At 36.2% G+C, this 23,937-nt stretch overlaps 2 protein-coding genes across 5 annotated transcripts in view; one reads left to right on the plus strand and one right to left on the minus strand.

The window, feature by feature from the left end:
* Positions 1-3,309: 3,309 nt before the first annotated feature.
* LOC127850316 (charged multivesicular body protein 1b-like) lies at positions 3,310-15,914 on the minus strand. Its single transcript, XM_052383277.1, has 7 exons — positions 15,749-15,914; positions 13,607-13,704; positions 12,705-12,851; positions 7,352-7,420; positions 6,298-6,449; positions 4,899-4,977; positions 3,310-4,299 (listed from the first exon to the last, which is right to left on the minus strand). The coding sequence occupies exons 1-7, from the start codon at positions 15,774-15,776 to the stop codon at positions 4,258-4,260; spliced, it is 615 nt and encodes a 204-aa protein (XP_052239237.1). The 5' UTR covers positions 15,777-15,914; the 3' UTR covers positions 3,310-4,257.
* A 125-nt stretch (positions 15,915-16,039) lies between these two features.
* The window catches only part of LOC127850315 (coiled-coil alpha-helical rod protein 1-like), a 68,741-nt gene continuing 60,843 nt past the window's right edge, over positions 16,040-23,937 (plus strand). For all 4 annotated transcript variants that reach the window (XM_052383272.1, XM_052383276.1, XM_052383274.1 and 1 more), the window contains exon 1: positions 16,040-16,136. In XM_052383272.1, coding sequence (XP_052239232.1) covers positions 16,085-16,136 — 52 coding nt within the window. In that variant the 5' untranslated portion in view covers positions 16,040-16,084. The remainder of the gene's footprint in view (positions 16,137-23,937) is intronic.

Here is a 23,937-nt window from a genome sequence, read left to right on the forward strand (position 1 = left end):
GGATTTCGTTGTTCCGCTGAACCACGAATTCAAGTACCAACGATTATTTTTACATTTTAAATCCGAAATTGGTCCTTTCCGAATGTCATTGCCGACATTCTCTATTGTTTTCGGTTATCTGAGATATTTTATTGAGATATGCTAGGTAATACAATATGCTGTTTTCTTGATAAGTGTTTGGGTAATAATACTTTTTAAATCAAGCACGGAATTTAAACTGTACATCAACGATTATTCTCTTTTACGTGACGTCGTCAAATTAACAGTTTGCAGATTTATCACATATGTCAATTAGTGCCAATTAAAGTTAAAAGAGACATAACGGTTTTCACACTTGTATTTTGGGGACCTTAGTACTCAATTGTTACTACAAGGGGACCGATTGAGCAGAGAATTGCATATATTGTCAAAACAACATTGATGACAATTAGCGAGCGGGGACCCCAAGATCGCCGCTTATTCGCTCTTATCGACAATTATCGGCAACACTATCATGCTTCAGTGCACATTAATCACATGCCTTGCTGTCAACACACATAAGCAGATTATTCTTCGTTATTACTCTGGTTGTTTTAAGAAAAGTTTACTTATTATGACTGTCAATGTTGCCCGAAAATTTGAAATCCAAGAAATTACGTGTCAACGAATTCGTTGTTTTTTTATTAAACCACGAAATTTCATACCGACCAATTTCTATACGTTTACAGATTTCATTGGCCATAGAATATTATGTTTGATTGACAAAGAGATATATGGTTTGATTGGCTATTTGATATAAGGTTTGATTTGCATATGATATTAGGTTTGGTTGACCATGGGGTATTAGGTTTCATTAGCCATGGGATATAAGGTTTGATTGACCATGGGATATGAGGTTTGATTGACCAATGGCTATTATGTTTCATTGGCCATAGGATATAGGGTTTGATTGGCCATGGTATATAGGGTTAGACTGGCTATGGGATATAGGGTTCGATTGACCATGGGATATTAGGTTTCATTGGCCATTATATATTAGGTTTGAATGATCATGTGAAATAGGGTTTGATTGATCGTGAGATATAAGGTTTGATTGACCATGGGATATAGGGATTTATTGACCATGGGATATAGGCTTTGAATCGCCATGGGATATAAGGTTTGATTGACCATGGTGTAAAGGGTTTGATTGGCCATGGGATACAAGGTTTTATTGACCATGGGATATAAGGTTTGATTAGCCATATGATATAGTGTTTGATTGGCCATTGGATATAGGGTTTGAAAGGCCATGTGATATTAGGTTAGATTGACCATTGTTTATTAGGTTTCATTGGCCATGGGATATAAGGTTCAATTGACCATGGGATTTAGGGTTTGATTGGCCGTGGTATATAGAGTTTGATTGGCTCTGGGATAAAATGTTTGATTGACCATGGGATATAAGGTTTGATTGACTATGGGATGATTAAGGGTTGGATTGGCCATGGGATATAAGGTTTTATTGACCATGGGATATAGGGTTTTATTAGCCATGTGATACAGTGTTGATTGGCCATTGGATAGTGTTTGATTAGCCGTGTGATATAGGGTTTGACAGGCTTTGTGACATTAGTTTGATGGACCATGGAAATTTAGGTTTACTAGTAATTGGCCATGGGATATAAGGTTTGATTTGCCATGGGTGACTTACTTCAGATTATGATAGACTTGGAAAAATATAAAAATCCAAGGTTACAAACAAAGATGACACATTTAAAATCCTTTAAAAATCACATAGCACATCCACCATTTCTATTTGAAAGGATAAATCTTTGATGGTATCATGGTTGATACAATGAAAAGAAGTTATTTGTGCTGGGAGATTTTTTTAAATGATGAACATCTGGACTTCAACCAATAATGTGCCATCTCATTGGTTTTGTATCTAATTTTGCAAGGCCATACAACACGTAATGTTGTCAGCTTATTCTCCTGTGGTTTATTATGTTGTGATAAAGTCATGCATACTGTGGGACTCAAGATGAACCAAACTACATGTTCTCTATGAGTCATGCTTTGGGAAAAGGGGGCCCTTGTCCCAGATTAGCCTATGCAGACTGCACAGGCTGATTAGGGATGACACTCTCTGCACAGACATGAAGTCCCCTTTCCAGAGCAACACTCATGTTCACATAAATATGCTCACATGTATAATCCTTATACCTTATTTTCACAAAAGCTTTGTCACAGAGGTGATGTATACCCCCACGTGCCGCATTTACACAGACTATTTTGCATGCTGTCTTAAAAAAACAAGAGAATCTAATTTATGGCGATTTTTTAGAATTATTATGCCATTATCATTTATGGCCATTTTTGACCTTTGAACTCAAAGTATGACCTAGACCTTGGAGATATCGACATTATTCTTTTGTGCGATACACTGTCCAATGATGGTGAACAAATGATTTTAAAATCTCACAATGAACAACATAGTTTTGGCCCGGACAAGCTCATTTATGGCAATTTTTTACCTTTAAACTCAGTGTGACCTTGACCTTGAATATAGCGACAAAATTCTTTCGCGCGACACACCGTCAAATGATGATGAACAAATGTGCCAAATGATTTTGAAATCTCACTATGAACGACATAGTTATGGCCCAGAAAAGCTCATTTATGGCCATTTTTGACCTTTGAACTTAAAGTGTGACCTTGACCTTGGAGATATCAACGTAATTCTTTCGCTCAGCACACTGTCCAGTGATGGTGAAAAAATGTGCCAAACGATTTTAAAATCTCACAATGAGCGACATAGTTATGGCCTGGACAAGCTCATTTATGGCCTTTTTTGACCTTTGAACTCAAAGTGTGACTTTGACCTTGGAGATATCAACGTAATTCTTTCGCGCGACACACCGTCCAATTATGGTGAACAAATGTGCCAAATGATTTTAAAATCTCACAATAAATGACAAAGTTATGGCCCAGACAAGCTACTTTATGGCCATTATAGACCTTTGAACTCAAAGAGTGACCTTTGAGATATCGACGCAATTCTTTCGCGTGACACATCATCCAATAATGGTGAACAAAGGTGCCAAATGATTTTAAAATCCCACAATGAACGACATAGTTATTACCCGGACAAGATTTCGGGACAGACTGACAGACCGACTGACAAAGTGACTCCTTTAATACCCCCATTACCAATGGTAATGGGGGTATAAATATTCATAGCAAACTGTCAAGACACATATAATTAAGATCAGGAACAAATGTCTAAATATATTTTCATTCTCAATGTTAAAAGCCGTAAAATTAGCTACTAATTTTCCAATAAAAAAACACAATTTTATTATTTATTCATAACTATACAAAATACAACAAAATAGTTCTTAAAATTACATATTTTATAAAGAAAAGTAAAGGGTTTCATAATTGCATGAGATAAAACCTGATGATAATGATCAACTTAGCGATACTTTAGGCTACATTAACATGAACTGGTGACATAGCAGCAATACAAATTGTAATTATCATTATAACTGTAGCAATAAACCTAAAAATTGAATATTAAAATATACATAATATCAGATCACCATCAGATAATGATGAATATCCTTGTTAAGTCTGGCTTAATTGGTGAGCAAAGAACTTAACCCTTTTCCACTCAGAAGCAAAGTGATAATGTCTATATGCAACCACCATAAAACCAGAACAGCCTACGAGTAAATCAGTCTGATAAGGTTGAATGCTGTTTGCTTGTTATCACTATCTTGGAAATCAAGCCTAAAAAACTTGAATCTATAAAGAAAAGTTCTCAATTGCATTTATTCTTCTAAGGGACTGCAAACGTGTCAAAATGCACATAGAAGTAGGAAAGCAATAACTTCATTTAATGGCATTTACCATCAATTAACTAAAATTAGTAATAAGAATAGTTACAACGTTTATAATACTAAGAAGTAACAGTTGACCTTAGGACAGAACAACATACATTTTGTACATGTATTCACAGATAAACCTTAGAAATGCTATTCATGGTAAAAAAACATATGAAGCCCTTAATAACCTTCTGGTGTCCTGATGTAGTTTTTTAATAAATTTTTTGCTGTCTGAAAAACTTATAATGTCAATCAGGGCATTGCAAGTACAGTTCTTATATATCTGTGCGCTAATTAAATTTTCAGCACATTTTTCACATTGCTAAAGACTAGTAGAATCTAGATTTTCAGCGATGATATAAGAACACGTGAAATATTCATGATCAATCCAGTTTCAACTGGCATAACCTCACATTTGTCGCAGTTTGGCCAGTCTCTGTGAAAGTTCATCCTGAAACAAAGATTTATCAAACTTTATATTTTCGTTTTGAGGTCAACTTGGTTTAATGTATGAGTGTAAAGTGTTGCCTCAGATATGTCTTCGCAGTCGGGCAACAAACAAAAGGTGATCACAAAAGCTCACCATGAGCACATTGTGCGAAGGTAGGCTAAAAAGTCGAAAGTATCGCCACTGAATAGCCTGTGAGGACTGCACAGGCTAACATGGGATGAGACTACACAAATGCATTTAGCCCCATTTTCCTAGAACTTTGAAATATTTACTTGCAAAGTGTTTTCCCAAATCATCAATAGTATCGCAAGCAATAAGATAAATCCAGCCAAATAACCCTTTCCCCCAGAAGAAGCAAAGTGAAAATGGCTTTTTGCAAACAGCATAAAACCCGAACATCCTGCGAGTAACTCGCAGTCTGTTCAGGTTTAATGCTGTTTGCTGCTCATCAGTATCTAAGGATTGGAAATGAAGTCTTTAAAACTTGAATCTAGTAAATAAAAGTATTTTATTAAATGTAACTTTTTAAGGGACTACAAATGCGTCAAAATACATATCTAAGTGGTAAAGGGCTAGCCCCTGTCAGTGCACATTGTTACCTGTTCCCCGGACGCAGACGCCGTTGACTGCCCGACTGCTGAATGCTGAGCTGACGGTAGATCAAGGTTCAAATCCAGGCTTAAACAAAAACAAAATCAGCATTGAGACTGGTGCTCAAGTAAGAAAGTATGAAGAAAGTAATAAACACCAAACTGAATGTCCCTATTGCCCTACTAGTGCTAAAGTAAGAAACTGTGAAGAAAGTAATAAACACCAAACTGAATGTCCCTATTGCCCTACTAGTGCTCAAGTTAGAAACTGTGAAGAAAGTAATAAACACAAAACTGAATGTCCCTAATGCCCTACTAGTGCTGAAGTAAGAAACTGTGAAGAAAGTAATAAACACCAAAGTGAATGTTCCTATTGCCCTACTAACACTAAAGTTAGAAACTGTGAAGAAAGTAATAAACACCAAACTGAATGTTCCTATTGCCCTACTAGTGCTCAAGTTAGAAACTGTGAAGAAAGTAATAAACACCAAAGTGAATGTTCCTATTGCCCTACTAGTGCTCAAGTAAGAAACTGTGAAGAAAGTAATAAACACAAAACTGAATGTTCCTATTGCCCTACTAGTGCTCAAGTTAGAAACAGTGAAGAAAGTTTTAAACACCTAAGTGAATGTTCCTGTTGCCCTACTAGTGCTCAAGTAAGAAAATGTAAAGAAAGTAATAAACACCAAAGTGAATGATCCTATTGGCCTACTAGCACTGAAATTAGAAACTGTGAAGAACGTAATAAACACCAACATGAATGTCCCTATTTCCCTACTAGCACTCAAGTAAGAAACTTTGAAGAAAAAAATAAACACTAATCTGAATGTTCCTATTGCCCTACACCATATATAGTTGCCCCTAGACATTTTTCATGGTTATCTTTTTTGTGATAACTTGAGGAGTGTTCAGCAAATTGAAAATATATTTTTGCTTCTTAACCACAGCTGCTGTAACAGAAACCTTTCTACATATGGCAGAGATTTTTCAATGTTTATAGCAGTTTAATCACTTCAACTATATATGAGTGTTGAACCATGTGACTTTCGGAAGAAACCAAGCAGGGCTAAGAAGGAAATAATGTTGTTTTTTTTTACATTGTAAGCCAGTAGGGCCCATGATTCAAACAGTCGGACACCACAGCAGCCCACTGCCGAGAGATCTCGTTCTGAGAAAACAGCGCTTAATGCACGTGCACAGTGTTGTCCCCCATTAGCCTGTGCATTCCACTTTTACAGAATGTTTCGTTTAAAGAAAGTCTTTTTCTCAACAAAAATTCAATTCAGGCGAAAAGTGTCATCCCTGATTAGCCTGTTAGGACTGCACAGGCTAATCTGTCAGGAAACTTTATGCACATGCATTATGCCTTCTTTTCCTAGAACGAGGCCCAAATGTAGTGTCTACTCACCCAGCCTCGTCTGCCACCTCCTGCATGAGGCTGTCCACCTGACTCTGTGGGGTGGTCAGTGTAGAGGAGTTGCACATGGTGTTCTCCATCACCTGGGACTGAACATCCAGATTCTCAAACTGCGTCTCAAACCGGTCCATCAGCTGTGAGACCTGCAATAGAGAAAGGAAATTCCATCAGGTGATACTTGAAATACACAGGAAAAAGTCTATCTACAGTGATGACTGCAATTTATAGATTAGAGACCATCAGCTGTTATACATTCATACTTGTAAGACACAGATTAAAATCAATAAGCTGTTATACATTTGAACTGGCAATTCACAGCAATAATTAAGCAATCCAATTCCAAAAGTATATGCATCAGCAGTTGAAAATGGAAACACATAACTGATTTGGGTATGTGAGATTCACAACAACCCTATCCTGTAAAATTTAACTTAAAAAAATATTTTTTTGGGGGGTAGGGGGGGTAGGGGTGTCAACATAATTACAATTTCATTGAATTGGTATGCTTTCTTTAAAAAGAAATTTTCATTGTAGGCCTAGTATTGACTTCAACAATAAACTGTATTGTACACAGTAAGGTCAGAAATGTGAAGGTTTTCTTTTAAAACAACAAGGGTAAAAACTAAAAGATCCACTTACCAGACAAGCACAAACATGGCTTATTTCCTTGTTCAGGAAAAAATAATTAACAACTTTCCATTTATTAATAACCTTTTCAACAGTGAAGGCCAGAGATAAATATGGTGCACTTCCTTGTTAGTGCAACAAGACAAAGAACTTTGAATTTGAGCCTGACTCTGTAAAAATAGGGCTTAATGCATGTGTGTGTGAAATGCCGTCCCAGATTAGCCTGTACAGTCAGCACAGGCTAATCACCGACAACACTTTTTGCCTTGACTGGATTTCATTTAAAAGAGACTTCCTTTAAACAAAAAGAATTATGTCTGATAAGCCTGTGCTGACTGCACAGGCTTATCAGGGATGACACTATATGCACATGAATTAAACCCCCTTTTCCCCAGATTGCTGCTCATTTATTAATTACCTTTTCCAGATTCATGGATTTCATTGCAGACTCCATTGACTTCACTACACCCGCCATAGAACCTGTCACCTGGAAACCAGATAATGATAATCAAATTGTGCTCACAACAGCAGTTGATGCTTTCATAATTTATCTATTTAAATAAATTGTTCATACACTTACATTTTCAGCTCCATGTTAAAGTGATCATCATTTGTGGACATCACATTATAGATAGAAAATCATTGCAGCATCGCGAGATATGCAAATTATATCTATATTTAGCTTTCGCTAAACATTATTAGCATATGGAAGATAAATACATTGATAAGGCAAAAACGTAGCGTTGTAACTCAGTTTCCATCTGTAACAGATGTTTTTGCATTTATTCTTACCTTCTCTCCGCTAAATTCACCAGTATCCGCAATTTTGTTTGTTAAGGTTTGAATTAACATGTTGAATCATGAATATTAATTAGGTCATTTTTGTACATTACCGTACTCGACCCCAAAATAAAAATTGCTATATTGTTTGTTTTCAACCGATTTCAACCAGATTTTCAGTGATATCCTCAATAAAAACACGTTTTCTTACGATTCTGCCCATATAAATCTCTGCAAACCGGGACTTTAAGCAGTTGATTCATTTTTAATGGTGTGGTAAAAGTCATTTTTTACCACTTTGATCCATGATTTATGTTTTCCTAAGATTTGAATGGTGAGCTAGTTTTTTGAGGCATCGACACAGATTTGGACTCAGCCGAGATATTTTCAATATAAACATGAGGAGCAAGTTTCATCGACTATGGATTAAAATGTTTTATTTCATGCTTTCCGGTGGTTTATAGAGAAATATTAGTGAATTTAAACTGATAATTTCACTGTTTCAAACAATGAAAATTATCAGTGAAAATTATCGATAATTTTCACTGTTTATGTTAAATGACGTCATTTTTTGACGAAATGACGTCATTTTCCCAGCGAAATTCTTTAGTTAAAGTCTTTAACAATGTATATAAATTGTAAAAAAAAAGCATAAAATAAAAAGAAAATTTGTTGGGTTTGGTGGATTATCGATTTTAATTCATTCGTGATCATATAAAATATAGATATTCACTCGTGGCTGCGCCACTCGTGAAAATATTATTTTCTATGATCACTCGTGAATTAAAATCGATAATCCACCGAATCCAACAAATATCCTCTATGACTTAACCCTTTGCATGCTTGGAAATTTGTTGTCTGCTAAAACGTTGTCTGATGAATTTCTAAAATTAGCATTTTCTTCGAGTTTTTTCAAAGAATACTATCAGAATAGCAAACGCTTTGGATCCTGATGAGACGCCACGTTCTGTGGTGTCTCATCTGAATCCAAACTGTTTGCAAAAGCCTTCAAAATTCGGTTCCAGCACTGAAAGAGTTCAGTGTGATAACAAGCTTAAAGCTGGCCTGACTCTAAAGCTCACTCTTACTCACAACAGCTCAATATGAAGTGCTCAGGTGAGCTAAACACAAACAGAAAAAAACTTGTTTATGCAACACTTTTTACTCACATACCATGTGAAGAGGCACACACTTACATAAAGGAAAAATCTATTTCATGAATCAAGAATTAACAACTTGAAACAAACTGCTAGACAATGCACAGCTGGACCGGTTTTAACTGAAATATTTGATAATAACAGGCTTTTCACTTAAGTAACACATGGAAGAGAACATGCACACTTATATAAAGTAAAAGTTTATGACTCAAGTATTAAGAGCTTTAAAAAAAGCTGCTAGACATGCACTAGCCATGGCCGTTTTTAATTGAAATGTTTAATATCATACACTTTCATCTCACAGTGCATTTGGAAGTGCAAACAGTTCAAAGTACATAAAAGTAATCAGCAAAACATAACAAACATCTGCTAACCGGTAATAAAAAATACAATAAGTGCTGTCATTGTAAGTGATAAAAAAACCTAATTATTGCTTTGAGACAAAAGTGTGATATTCGAAAAAGCAGACTTGTTTCGATTATTTATTGAAAAACAGAAATCTTAATGTCTTAATAGTTATGGTTTGCACAGAAAGTAAACAAACTGCAATTACATCATAAATACATGAATCAAAGAAAGAGTCATGGTTCTTACATGTCCCACTTCCTCTCAAAGTAATTGATCATTATTTGAAGTTTTACATAAATCCCTTTATTACTTTTTGAGTTATGATCTGCACAATAAAACAAGAACCCCAATATGGCCCTAGATTGCTCACCTGTGTAGAACGTGTTTTTAAGTTATTTTATTAAATTATTTACTAGTCTGTATAATTAATCAGGTTATGCCTCAGTCACAAATAATCCGGTCGCCGGCCAATGTGTCCGATCTCCAGGCATCGGGAAGACTGGACACATCGGATCCGTCCGCCGTCCGATGAGTGACACAGTTTAAAACCTAAGTCACAAATAGACACCGATCAACGTCCAATCAGCGGCCGACGTTTTTTCCGCTCATTGGGCTGGCGCTGGCCGATGATAGCGCACACATGGGGTCATTTTGTAGCATCGGTCGGCGTCCAGATTAATTTTTTATATCACAGTTTGTTTTACCCGACATCGGGCCCGGAAAGGAATTGAGTTGAGATCGAAAAAAGATCGGACGATCAACAAACGGTTATCGCCTGGCGTGCGCCCGACATTGGATTCATTGTACGTGTATCATAATGAGCATCATACGGCAATCAGACGGTCGCCGGCTGATTTATATGCCTCTGGGAAATACCTTTATTTTTGCCGATACACCTTCAATGAATCCGATGTCGGGCGATACCCGTGCGTTGATCGTCCGATCTTGTTTCGATCTCAACTTGATTCCTTCCCGGGCCCGACGTCGGGTAAAATTTTAAGTGAGACTTAAAATTAATCCGGACGCCGCCCGATGCTACAAATTGGCCCGGTTTCCGTGCGATCATCGGGCGGTCGCCAGTCGGATGAGCGGAAAAAATACGTCGCCGCTGATCGGACGGTGATCGCTGTCTACTTGTGACTGAGGTATTACCCATCGGGAGTAGCCAGTTTTAAATCCAAGGCCATGATTTTAATATTATCAACTGTGTAGAAGACCTTTATACGTGAAGGATGTTACAAGCAACATATTTCATCCCTTACCCATGCGGTCTTGGAGATTTGTTAAGTTATTTTCTATAAATCATGTAACAACATCGACAGGGTCAGTTTTGACCCCTGGGGAATGATTTGATACTTCTTTAATTTAAAGCAGTCCATTTAAGAACAGATTGAACTTATCTCAATTTGGGCAGATAAACATTAGCTAAATTAGCTTCTATATTATGTTCAATTTCATTGCCTTGAAAAAATGTTTTATAGAATGAAAAAGCTTCGTTTAAAATACCATTTTGCCCTTGCAAATCAGCCCCATTTTCAAATCAATAAAAGACAACAACTTGTTTAAATAATGCTTATATAAAAGAAAGCAAACGTTCTTCCCCATATTCCATCCGTCTAGCTCTATATCGAAAAAACCTCTTTCAAGTTTGGTCCCACATTTTCCTTATCATTTTGTGTAAGGAATTGATCTGAATGAATTTCATTTAATGATTTATGAAGTCTTTCAATTTTCTTAATTAAATTAGATTCATGGTTTTTGTTATGTTCAGCTTTAAATGATGGGAATGAAATAATTTTTTCTCTGATTTCCATGAGAATTGTTTCTACAGATAACTAGACATTGATAAAAAAACTGAATGCTGTTGCTGTAAATGTTTTCTAAGTTTTCTATGTTGTAGATGGGAATGAAATACATGTATTGTTGTTTAACATTCTCTATCAAAGAATTCATGATATTTTAATAGGCAATATCTTTAAATAATGAATTGTTGAATTTCCAGAGCCCTATTCGACGTGCTTTATCTTAAAAACTAATTTCTGCGGAAATACAAGAATGATCTGATTAACAACATGAGTCAATAGTATATTTTCTCATATTAGATGACCAACTATTAGAATTATGGAAACAATTAAGTCTAGCCTGCTGAAATGGTGTCAACCATCTCCACATTGTTGGAAAGTGCCATTTCCATATCTAAAAGTATCTGTAATATGGTTTCTCTTATAAAAGATTGGATTGCTTTACTTGCATTTCATTACAATTAATTGATGTATAATTCAGATAGGCCAATAAAAAACATCTAATTACAATTTTAAGTCTCAGCATTTAATATATTCATCGGTTTGAAAATCTGTAACCAGTTGAAAGAGGGCTGTAAAAAAGATGCGTGTAAATTTATTAGGCCTGTATAATATGCATAACGTGAACCTGTTTGTCATTCATGTCAAATTCAACAACAGGTAACAAGAGAGTCATTTACAATTTTATTTTAAGTGATTGGTAAGTTATTTTTCTAAAGAAAACCACAGAACATCTTGACTTTGATTGGAATGCCCAAAACAAAATGTATTTCATCCCATTCTGAGAGTATATTATTTTACCTATTATAAATTAAGTGCTGATCTTGGAGACACTAAATATAAACTTGTTTTGTTTACAACATATCAAAGAAATCTCTATGTTTTTTTACTGTAATTTAAACACCTACAGTTGTATGAAATAAATTTAAGACCATCCATTTATATACTGGTATTATGAAAAATGTGCCTTATCATATATATAAATAAACAGGTAACTTTGTAGACAGTGTACAACATTTCTATATTGCAATTTCTGCTTATTATGCTTCAAGAAATTCAGCAAATCAAACACAAACAGAAAATGTATCGAGAAAGCAATTTATGAAAGGAGAAATAGGTTTAAATCAAACAAAGAGTTGTATTTCCATCAAAATACATGACTTTACAACATTTATGGTTTTCTTCATACTATTGTATTAGTGGTGTATAACCTTATTATATCTGATGGTCAACATACCACAAAATAATAATAAAACAAGACTATTGCCAAGCAATATATATGTCCCCTACCGGCTCCACCATTGTCATAATTTTTTATTTATTTGTTGCCATAGCAACCAGAATTCTTGACCTTGAAACAAAATGAAAAGACGTGCATTATCTCCATATTGCCATGTTATCGCAGGATCCAGAAAAATGTGACAGACAGACTCGCAGACAGACGCACAGGTCACAAACCGTAAGTCCCCTCCAGTGAAACCCGTAGGGGACAGTTAAACTACAATAATTTTTTATTATTATCCTCTACATTTTACGAAAAAGAATTCTTACAATATGGATCAATGTTTTTTTATTTGCCATGCGCTTATATTTTTAAGTATTCATTCAGGATTAAGCACAACCTGAAGTACCTGTTTTGTTGTGATTGCAGTCTGTACACTGAAAACCTGCACATTTTCAATACCTGTTTTGTTGTGAGTGCAGTCTGTACTCTAGCGCTGACAGCATCTATTCTGGCACTCATACGGCGATAGTTCAATGCCTGGTTTTTCTGTCGGATTGCGTTCTCTGCATGGATTTTTGCACCTTCCATGTTGCCTTTTTGAATGGCCTTTGAAAATGAGGACAAAAATGAAGCAAGAATAAGAATTAGTTATAACAATATGAAAATTAATGGTATATGAACAAACATACTTACTATTAATGGTAATATTTGCAACAAATCTTACTAGGCAACTAGCAATTTGAACACAAGACTGAAGAGTATAACAAGACATGTGTCCATAGGCCACAAATGCCCCCATATTCGACGTTTGTCTCAAAACTCCACTTATGTAAAAAAAACACTGTTTGGAGGTCAAATTTGACTTTGTCAGACCTTAAAATGTTACATGCGACACATTATAATGTTATGATAATTTATATTTGTGCTAAGTTATTTCAAAATCCGTCAATATGTGGCAAAGTAATAGGTAAGACAGAAATTTATTAAGCTTTTTCATGTCCAAATTTGGCTCTTGTACTATTAGTGTGAGCTTGTCTTTTAAGTTATTTTAAAATTGAAGGTTGAATGATAAAGGACCTTAGGTGAAATCCAAAGAAGCTGTTTTATGACAAACTTTGAGCTATGACCTCTATGACAATGTGTGACCTTAGCCTATGATGTAAGGAGAAGTGTCTTCCTTACAACACATCGTCTTATGATGGTTAAAATTTGTGCCAATTTATTTAAAATCCGTCAATATATTGCAAACTAGGTCTGGAACAATATTTACTCAGACAGACAGACAGACACACAGTATGCCAGCTTCTTCAAAGATGGGCAAAACAAAACACCTAGAGGGAGAAAGCTCACATGATGCATACCTTTTTTAGTTTCACCTTCTCCTCCCTCTCAGATTTTTCACTCTTCTTCGCATTTCTCTCCAAGTCTTTTGCTGCAAATTTCAGGTTGAACAGGTGCTCTGGAGTACGATTAAGGAAAGTGTGGATGAAACCGACATTTGTATTGAAACCTGAAAATTGCATTTGTTTGTCATGGCAAATACACCTATTATTTGTACTGCATATAATGCTCTGAAGAATACTCAATAATTATAAATGAGCCATGTTCTTGGAAATTCCATCATAATGAATGTTGGTAAAGTGTCGACCCAGTCTGCACAGGCTTATCACTGATAAAACTATCCACCTAAACTGGATTTTTGCTAAGATGTCGCCACAACCACTCTATGTCCTAATTGTTGCTGTCAAGAGCAACGCAGGAGCTAGTGCTTCTGGAACTGAAAGTGCCATGGGAAGATCGAATGGAGAAAGAAGGTCAAATACCAGCCGCTACTTGATGAGTGCGGATGACAAGGATAGAAGACCCTGTCATACTCCCTGTCAAGGTTGGCAGTAAGGGATTTGCCGGGCAGTCACTCCGGAAGGCCTATGGAGACAGGCAATAGCATATGTTTGCAGGCAAGCAGAATCAGCCTCAAAATGGTAATGGCAGATGAGACAGCAGCAGTGGACAGCTTATCAGTCTCTGGTCGAGGTTTGATCACCCTCGGCCAGCGCATCTCCGGAAGATGTTGTTGACAGCGCCGAAACATCTAATGAAGGAGAACTGCAACTGACGAAGAGACTAATTCATAGACATTATCCATTGTGTATATGTATAAAAAAGACACCCAGGTGTACTCTCTGTGCCAAAAGCAGTTGTTTGTGATCACTGCAAGGAATGTGACTACTGCTGAAGCCTTAAACAAGTCCTTCATGCTAATTATGTCTTGTCTAATGGAGAGGAGGGGCCAGGAAGCCATGGAGTTCTCCCAAGTTTTTTATTATATTATGTTATCATTTGTATGTGCCAAACAACTTTCTGCATCATTAGGCGGCATGATCTGTATGTAGCACCTGGGAAACTGGGGACCTCTGGCGAATGAGTCACCGTGCAACCTGTGGAACCAATCTGTTTCTGTTTTTCATGTAAACATGGCATTTGGTGGGTTTGTCAGAGGATGAGTGCAGAGAGGCGCCTTCTCCAGGGACAGGGACTCAGCTGCTGGAGGTGGACCTTAACCAAGTCCTTGGCAAAACAAATTAACTAGGCAGCACTGATTACGTTGGCTGTACATATCGACCACGAGATGGCTGCACAGAGGAAGCAGCAGAAAACTGGTGAGCAATCGACAGCACAGGTACTTGATAAAATATCATTATAAAATATTATTTCCTTCAGCAGTAAGGTTTCTCAACAGGCTTTGGAAAACCAGGATGAGTCTCTTGCCGGTTCAGGACCTGCACAACCAGTGGAAGGCAACCACCGGACCATCGACCTGAATCTTCTGGATTTTGTTATTGAGAGCAGGTCTAGCAAAGGTCATGTGCTAAGGGGAAAACGGTCAATTTAAAAAATAATCATGAAAAAAACCCTCAGCAATCCAGAAATACAACGAGAGGATACCTGATGTGTCCGAACAGAATATTACATCGTGTTATATCAATATCAATTGTTTACCTATTCTGAAAGATCTATAAGACTATGAAGAAATTTGATCATTAGCAGCAAGGCATTTTATCGGAAAATGTTTAAACTCTCGCAAGAAATCTTAGATAACATGAAAATAAAACTCATACTTCATACATGTCATAGTCATATTTATAAGTTTTAATCAAGCATACTCCTATAAATATGAGGTCGATTTACATCGTGTGTTGTGTATGTTTATTTTTAAAAATGTACATAAGTGGTTTAAAAGCACAATTTTTACACATTTAAGAGGTAATCGCACACATTTATGTCTAATTAATGATAATTTTATGCATTAGCAAAGATTTAACGAGAAAAACTGAAGTTTAAAGTGAACTCAATTTGCTATAGGAAAACGACGGTAGCCGTTTAGACGTAAGCGGGGTAGCTTACGTCTAATTATTCGGACTAAATCAAGCACTGAAGTTGAATTTCTGAGCAAGACATCAAAAAATGATCATATACACCAAAATGAATTTGTAAAAGGATACTTTCCATATTCGATCCACCGGAAAACATTTCAATTAAACTATTAATTAATCTAACAAACTTTCAGTAATGTTTTTACTTTTTATATAAAGAATGATGACTCTTCCTCAAATGATTTTGACATATGCTTATTACGTCATTCTTTTTTGTGTATTTACCTTTTTCCATTGGTCATGACTGATATATTCGAATTATCAAGTCAGAAAAACCGCTGTATATAAACCAACATATTTGCAAAAAATATGCATGTTTTAACTAAACGAATAATCATTTAAACATTTTGATGGGATATTGTTTTGGTCACTAGCAAACAGGTGAGCCGCGGACGGATAAACAAGATGGCGGAAAATTTAAGTATTCCTTCGGAGTTTGAAAAGCCAAAACCTAAAGGTTGTCTTACATTCCAAACTGCGGGTGATTGCTAAAAACAATAAATGCGTTTATATTGAATTCTTCTGGTCAGCTGTCGGAACGCTGCCAAATAACTTAACATATTTGATAAGCATATAAAACATAAAAAATAACTTGATGTGACATGACTTCAGGTTGATTTACCTTGATTTACCTTGATTTACCTTGATCTTCGGGCCGTAATATTAGACAAAGTCTATCGTGGCCCCTCTTCTTTAAAATGTTATACGCGACATAGTGCGCTACACAGTTGATTTAAATTTTTTCTTATTCCAGTTCTCTTTGTTCAAATTCGATTTGAACACATTCAGGGATGTTGAAGAGACAGTTTGTTCTGAAAGGGCATTCCACATGTTCACTGTCCTAGCTCCAAATGAATTTAGCTTTACATTATGATGACACTTTTTTTTAATGAATTTTAGGTGATGACCTCTCAAATCCCCTTGAGCCAAGTTAAATATATTGCTCCATTTTAGGTCGTCCAATCCGTAAATAGACTTATACAGAGTAATCATATCACTCCTATCTCTTCGGTACTCCAGAGTTGGTAGACCAAGGAATTTTAATCTTTCTTCATATGGGAGGGTAGAACATGCAGGAACCAGTCGTGTAGCTCTCCTCTGAACATCCTCAATCTTTTTAATGTCCTTTTTAAGATATAGCGACCAAACATTTGATCCATATTCAAGAATAGGCCTAACTAATGATTTATAGAGAGGAAGCAACATTTCCGTTTCCATGTATTCGAAAGATCTGTGAATAAGTCCTAGTACTCTCTGTGCCTTAGAAGTAATGTTTGATATGTGCTCTCCAAAATGTAAGTTTTCATTGAAAGTCACTCCAAGGTCCTTCTCAGATTGTGCCGAGTCCAGGTGTATGAAATTTCCATCTTTATCGAGCATTGAATACCTATGCCTTTCATTAGTAGATCCTATATGCATGACTTTGCATTTTTTGGCATTGAAAGAAAGCTTCCATTTCGAACTCCAGTCACACAGGTTGTCCAGATCTTGCTGCAATTCATCACATTGAGTAGTGGTATTAACATTTGAGTAAATCTTGGTATCATCCGCAAAAATTTTGACTATTCCATTGACAACATCTGGCAGGTCATTTATAAAGCAAAGAAAAAGTACAGGACCCAGAACGCTTCCTTGTGGAACTCCGCTTATGACTTTAGACCAATTGGACATTGCTGGGCCTATCCTTACACATTGAGATCGTGCTGTTAGAAAATTCTCAATCCAATTTAGGGTAGCACCATGCACACCCAGACAATTTAGTTTAAATAAAAGCCTATCATGTGCCACGCTGTCAAAGGCTTTGCTGAAATCTAGATAAATAACATCTATAGGGGATCCTTCATCAACACTTTCAGCCCATCTGTCTAGAATTTCCAGTAATTGAATATTACATGAACGTTTAGGACGAAAACCATACTGATTGTCTGAAAGTAGGTTCATATTTAACAAGTATGACATTAATTTATCCCGGATGATTTTTTCACAAAGTTTACACACAACAGATGTCAAACTCACAGGTCTATAATTCGATGGTTCTTTCTTATTACCAGATTTAAATATTGGTGCTACAGTAGCCTTCTTCTAATCATCTGGTAATTTTCCTTTTATTAGTGATTCCCTAAATATCATATGCAGAGGTTTTAAAATGTGTCCTTGTGTTTCAAATAAAACCTTTGGATGAAGACCATCTGGACCAGGTGATTTATCAGGTTTTAAGGTTTTCAACACTTTTTGAACATCACTAATGGATATCTCAAAATCACTCATAGAAAACGGTATGTCATTTGGCACTTCCTCATTAAATGCTTCACTTCTTACAAACACACTACTAAAAAAAGAATTAATGACTTCTGCTTTCTCAAAATTTGACTTTGCTTCTGAACCGTCTGCTTTTTTTATGATACTTATACTGTCTCTCGTTTTTCTATTAGAATTCACATACTTCCAGAACGATTTGTTGTTTAATTTTATTTCCTTGGCGATTTTCCTTTCATAGTCTCTTTTAGCGTCCTTAACAGTGGATGAACACTCATTTCTGGTTAAGGCGTAGACAGCATAGTACTCCCTGTTTCTCGAATATTTGTACCGCTTCCACGCTTTATTTTTCTTTAAAAATGCTTCCTTGCACTTTTTGTTAAACCAAAGGGTTTTTTTCTTGTGTTTATCATTCCGTTTTCTCTTAGGTACATATTTATTGACAAGATCATTAAGCGAGCTCTTAAAAAAATACCACATTTCATCAATATCCTTATCTTTCATATTTTCCCAGTCTATTTGAGCTAATTCTCTGTTGATAGCGTCATAATCCCCTTTATAGAACTGATAACTTTCCGAAACTTCCTCTCCTGTGTAGTAAAGGGCTAATTGAAAGTTCAAAACAGAATGGTCACTTAAACCAATGGGTGGTTGAATGCTTAAAGAATCCTGGTCAATCATGGTCTCTTCGTTTGTGAAAACCAGATCCAAACAACTTGGAGTTTGACCCTCTCGATTTCTAGTGAAAGTCTTGATATGTTGATGTAAATAATTATCCAAAGAGCAATCCAAGAATCTCGTTCCAGAGGCATTGACTGCGTAATTACTGTTGCAGTTTTCCCAATCTATATCCTTGTAATTGAAATCACCCAATAACATGTAATGACTGTAGTTAAGTGCACAGGACTGGGTTATAAGCTTTAAAAGTCTCTCATTATTGGCCTCAGTAGATGATGGGTTACGATAAATCACTCCAATAAGTATTTTATCATCGTCTTTCAGGATTATTTCACACCACACATTTTCATCAAAATTTATGTCTTCGAACAAGTCAATCTTTGTAGCCTTAAGGTTTTTTCTCACTAACAATATGACACCACGCTTACCATTATGATTAGGCATGAAAATATTATAATTTAAAAATGACAAGTTATTAATATTATATTTGTCATAACTGACCTTCGGAAATACTTCACATAGTCCAACAATATCCGGATTTTCAGTTGCAAGATACGCCTCAAATTCTGCGAGTTTATTACTCAAAGTGTCAACATTAGAAAAACAAACCTTCAATCCATGATGAAAGTTCATGAAATTGTTTGTTTGTGGATTCAATATATCTGACTGAACAGACTTTAAACTTTTAACAGGGTAACATTTGGAACTGTTAACAATAACATTTAACTTATTTACAGGAACTTGACTATTTAATCATTTTTGATGGTTCCCCGCATCAGGTACTGCATCCGGAGGGACAACTCTTGTCTGCTCCACAATTTTATCCCGACGGATAACCCACATTTGTCCCGGGTACTCTGTTCTTTTTTCCTCCAAAAGTTTCCTTAAATTTGCGTTGTGTTCCCTCTGTTTCTGATTAAGGTCTCTCCCGATACCAACCTTCGATAGTTTACCCAACCCTTTTAGTTTAAAAGCATTCCTAAGGATCTCACCTCTCTTTCCTCTGTTTTCAATTCTCACCCTTATTGGACGTATTTTGGAGCCATTTTCTGTAACTCGGCCCAATCTGGTTATGTTAGCCAATTGTGAACGTTCCAACTCAATGTTCAAACTATCCAACACTTCACCAATCAAAATGGCATCACTCTCCTTTGAGTTACCTCCCTTAACCTCTTCCACATTAAAGAAAATCATATTGCTTACCCTTGATTCCTCTTCCTGCTTGTCCATTATCATTTCACTAACCTTCTCACTAATCATAGCTGGCATGCCATTTTTTATCTCCGAAACATCCTTCATAAGATCATGAAACTCTGATGACTGGGTGTCCATTTTGTTATTAAACTCCTTCATACCATTGTTCAACTTCTTTACCTCCTCCTCAAGTTGGTCTTGTCTTTTAGAGACTAAGGTGAGCATTGTAATCAACTTAAGTGAAGCACCCCTACAACCCTTGCAGTACCACTGTATGCTGTCGTCAGACTTGACCAGAAATTTGTAATCCTCTAATGTGACACGCTGGCAGTTAATATGAAACCATTTTTCACAGACACAACACACTAAAGCTTTATCCTCAGATCCCACGTCTTTCTTACACTCATCACAAATGTTGAGGTTTGATTTCCGCGGGGGCATTTTTGTGATCTCACGAGGCTCCACAAAAAAAGTCAAAGTACGCCTAGCACACAAAAAATATATTCCTTAAAACAATCAAAAATGATAATCCACTTATTTAAGCACAACACTGACACATTTTAGTTATGATTGCACCGCGATGTTAATGGATAATTTTGAAAAACATTTTAAATTATTTCACTCTCATAAAAAGTTCTACTTTCACCGCGCATGCGCACCGGATTACATCAGTTGTTTTCGTGACATATTGGTGAAATCATTACTAGTAGAAACAACAATATTGTTTCACAAGCTCTTCGGGCTAAGAATCAAATCAATAGTCAGGGATTATATTCCATTAAACAATGCCTCCCAGGCCTTGAAGAATTTTTCCAGAGCCACTCGCCCTGCAGGGCGAGTAGGCCTGACAATCCACTCGCCCTCCACTTTAATCTTCTCGCCCTGCATTTAAAAAATATATATATATATCTATATTTATAGTTATGATCAATCAGAACTTTTTTGTAAACTTAAACTATCATGTGACTTTGTCTCATTGTAATAAACAAACATCTATAAGTCAATCCTATAGTTGTATTTATTTTGCAAAAAAATACAATTAATACGAACTTTTACTGACAGACACGCTTGATTGACAAATGGTTACAATATGGTTAATTATGGCTAATAAGGGCTCTGATCACGAATTATTCTGTTTATAAATAATAATTTTTTCTGTTTATTTTTTGTATTGATATTTACATTAAAATGAAATTTTATTCCTTACGGAATTACCAATATATTTAACTGTTTATTTTTTATTTTTAATCAATTAGCTAAGAGCACTGTCAACTACAAAAAGAGAGCAGCAGATTTTGATAATTATTTTTACTCTGCCTGTGAGGTCATTTTTCATTGTCAAAACGAAAGTGCAGTTTCTTTGTGTACTAAACCCCTGTTTGTTCGTTCGAAAAATTGCTCGCAATTTGTGTCGATGCGGCAGGAGTTCTGGAACTGAATTTATATTTCTCAACTTGAAACACAGCACTCGCCCGGTCGGTCGAGTATTTAACAAACTTTACTCGCCCGACCGTCAACTTCACTCGCATATGCGAGCGGTCGAGTGGATTCTTTAAGGCCTGCCTCCCTACACAAATATCTATGGCACAAACTGGTTGTGCCTAGTGGCATGAAACGTCCATCACCCAACTTATGCTATCCCAAAGCAAAGGACCACTTCAAAAAAAGACAAAAGTAGTTATGATAGCAACATTGTCACAATTTCTTTGCTATCATGACAATATGCAGTCAGACAACAGTATTTATTCTAAAAAGATAAAAACAAGCAGAGCTACAGATAAGCTGCGTATTTGCGTAAATACGCAATAAAAAATATGTGGATACGCAATTTTTTCAAAATCTTAGCGTACCAGTACGCAAAACAAATCGCTGATACGCTATTCGAGCCGCCTTCTATGCGTAATGAAAAATCCCGTTTTGGTTTGGTCGTTTTGACTCGAGTCTTTATCAGCAAGCGCTTGTTTTATATTGTAACGTATTTCCCCAAGCATTTAGATGATAACACATGCCAGTTAAACAAAATGGCGTCTCGAGGCAGACATAAAGTTCCGCAAAAAATACAAAAAACCCTTATAGATTCCTTTGTCGTGGTAAATAAATTTGATGGCGAAAAAATTGCAAAGGGTATTGTTTATGACCTTATTAAACAGGTCATCTGTGTAAGTATAGTAGATGAACTAGTTGATGCGGCTTCCAAAATGAAAGTAGTGGCCCATACCGGTACCAAAACAAGTAAAAAAACATTCGATGAGTGTGTAGAAAAATTCGCGTGGCTTCAGATTGTTGAATCTGGTAGCACTAGCAGTTATAAACTTGTTTGTAAACTTTGCAAAGAGAAAAAAGACTCCAAGAAATTGTCAAGTGTTTGGGCATATGACGGATCGCCTAGCATTCAGATATCCAGTGTAGTAAGGCATAATGATAGCATTGAGCACAGAAATGTTGTCAAGTCTGAAGTGAAGAAGGCAGCAATAGACTGCTCAAGTGAGGCCGAAGAGCCTGAAATCAAGATTTCACCTGAAGACACGAAATTGTTCAACACTGTCTATTTTGCAGCCAAATCAGAAATTCCATCGGACAAAATTAATGGACTGCTTCAGTTACAGGAAACAAATGGTGTTGACATTAAATATAAGAATCTCAGTTGGGATACCATTACTGAAATTCAAAAATCTCTTGCACATGTTTTGAAGTCGGATGTTGTGAAAAACATTAAAAGCTCTGGTTTTTATGGATTAATGCTTGATGAAAGCACAGACATAACAGTTGAAAAGAGATTGTCAGTATGAATCCGATATTTGAAGAATGGCACACCAGTTACTCATTTTCTGTGCAATTTACCTATTGAAGATGGATGTGCTCACGCAATTGTGAATTGTGTTGTTCATTGTCTTGAAGAATTGGATATTCCACCTTCATCATGCTCATCCCTGTCTACAGATGGAGCAGCAATGATGATGGAAAAAAAACACGTGTTGGAGTTCAACTGAAAGCAAAGTACGCTCCTTTTTGCATTCAAACACATTGTGCTGCTCACAGACTGAAATTAGCGTGTTCTGATGCCATAAAAGAAGATGATAACATGAATAAGTTCGAAGCAAAATTCAGCGCACTGTACATTTTCATTAGTGGTTCCAGTTCTAGAACACAAACACTTAAAAATGCCCAAAAACTTTTAGATGAAGCTGAGTATACAATTAAGGAGGTATACTCTGTTCGATGGCTAGACCTAAAAAATGCTGTGGAGGCTGTGTACGAGTCCTATGCTTCAGTTCTTGCTACACTGAGTCAGTTCACGGAAGACAAAAATGCTGTGGCTGAATGCCTCTTAAAATATTTTAACTCGTACAAGGTAGCCCTCATTACAGCACACGTTTTGGATGTACAAACTGAACTTGCAATCCTATGCTGTAAACTGCAGGAGAAGAATTTTCTGTTGAGTCAACTTAGGCCATTAGTTAATGGCACCATTGCCAAACTAAAAGACATGAAAACTAATGATGGACACTTTTTGAAAGAAATGAAAACAAGAATACTTGTTCAAAATGGTGATGCAATGCTATGTGGGGAAAAGTTGTCATATTCGGCCAATATGAACTCTGAAATAGAGAATGTCAGATTGAGATACATCGATAGGCTCTTGAAAAATGTGAAAACTAGATTTAGAAAGTCTGAAACCGATGTATTTGATGACTTGACAAAAGTTTTTGAACTTATGACTGTGTTGAGCTTTAATGACTCTGATGTAGCACTTGAGCGCCTAGGAGCCTTCTATGGCACTGAGAAAACTGTCACCATTGAACATGGAAACCTGATTGAAGGGTTGAACCGAGAAGAAAAGCAAATACAACCATTAATAGATTTTGAGGAATTGAAACAAGAATGGCCCAGACTTAGAGGCATGATTTGTGGTGCATACTCAAAATATACAACTCAACATCTGGGCAAATGTATTATTCTGCTCCACAATGACATTCTGCCAAACTTTGCCAAACATGCATCTGTGACTCTCTGCATTTAACTTACAAGTGTTGAATTTGAAAGGAGTTTTAGTACACAGAACAGGCTAAAAACCAAAAACAGGTCCTCTCTGAGTGCAGAAAAGCTCAACGCTTTGATCACTATCTGCA

Source organism: Dreissena polymorpha, chromosome 11 (assembly GCF_020536995.1).
Source record: "Dreissena polymorpha isolate Duluth1 chromosome 11, UMN_Dpol_1.0, whole genome shotgun sequence".
Taxonomy (NCBI): domain Eukaryota; kingdom Metazoa; phylum Mollusca; class Bivalvia; order Myida; family Dreissenidae; genus Dreissena; species Dreissena polymorpha.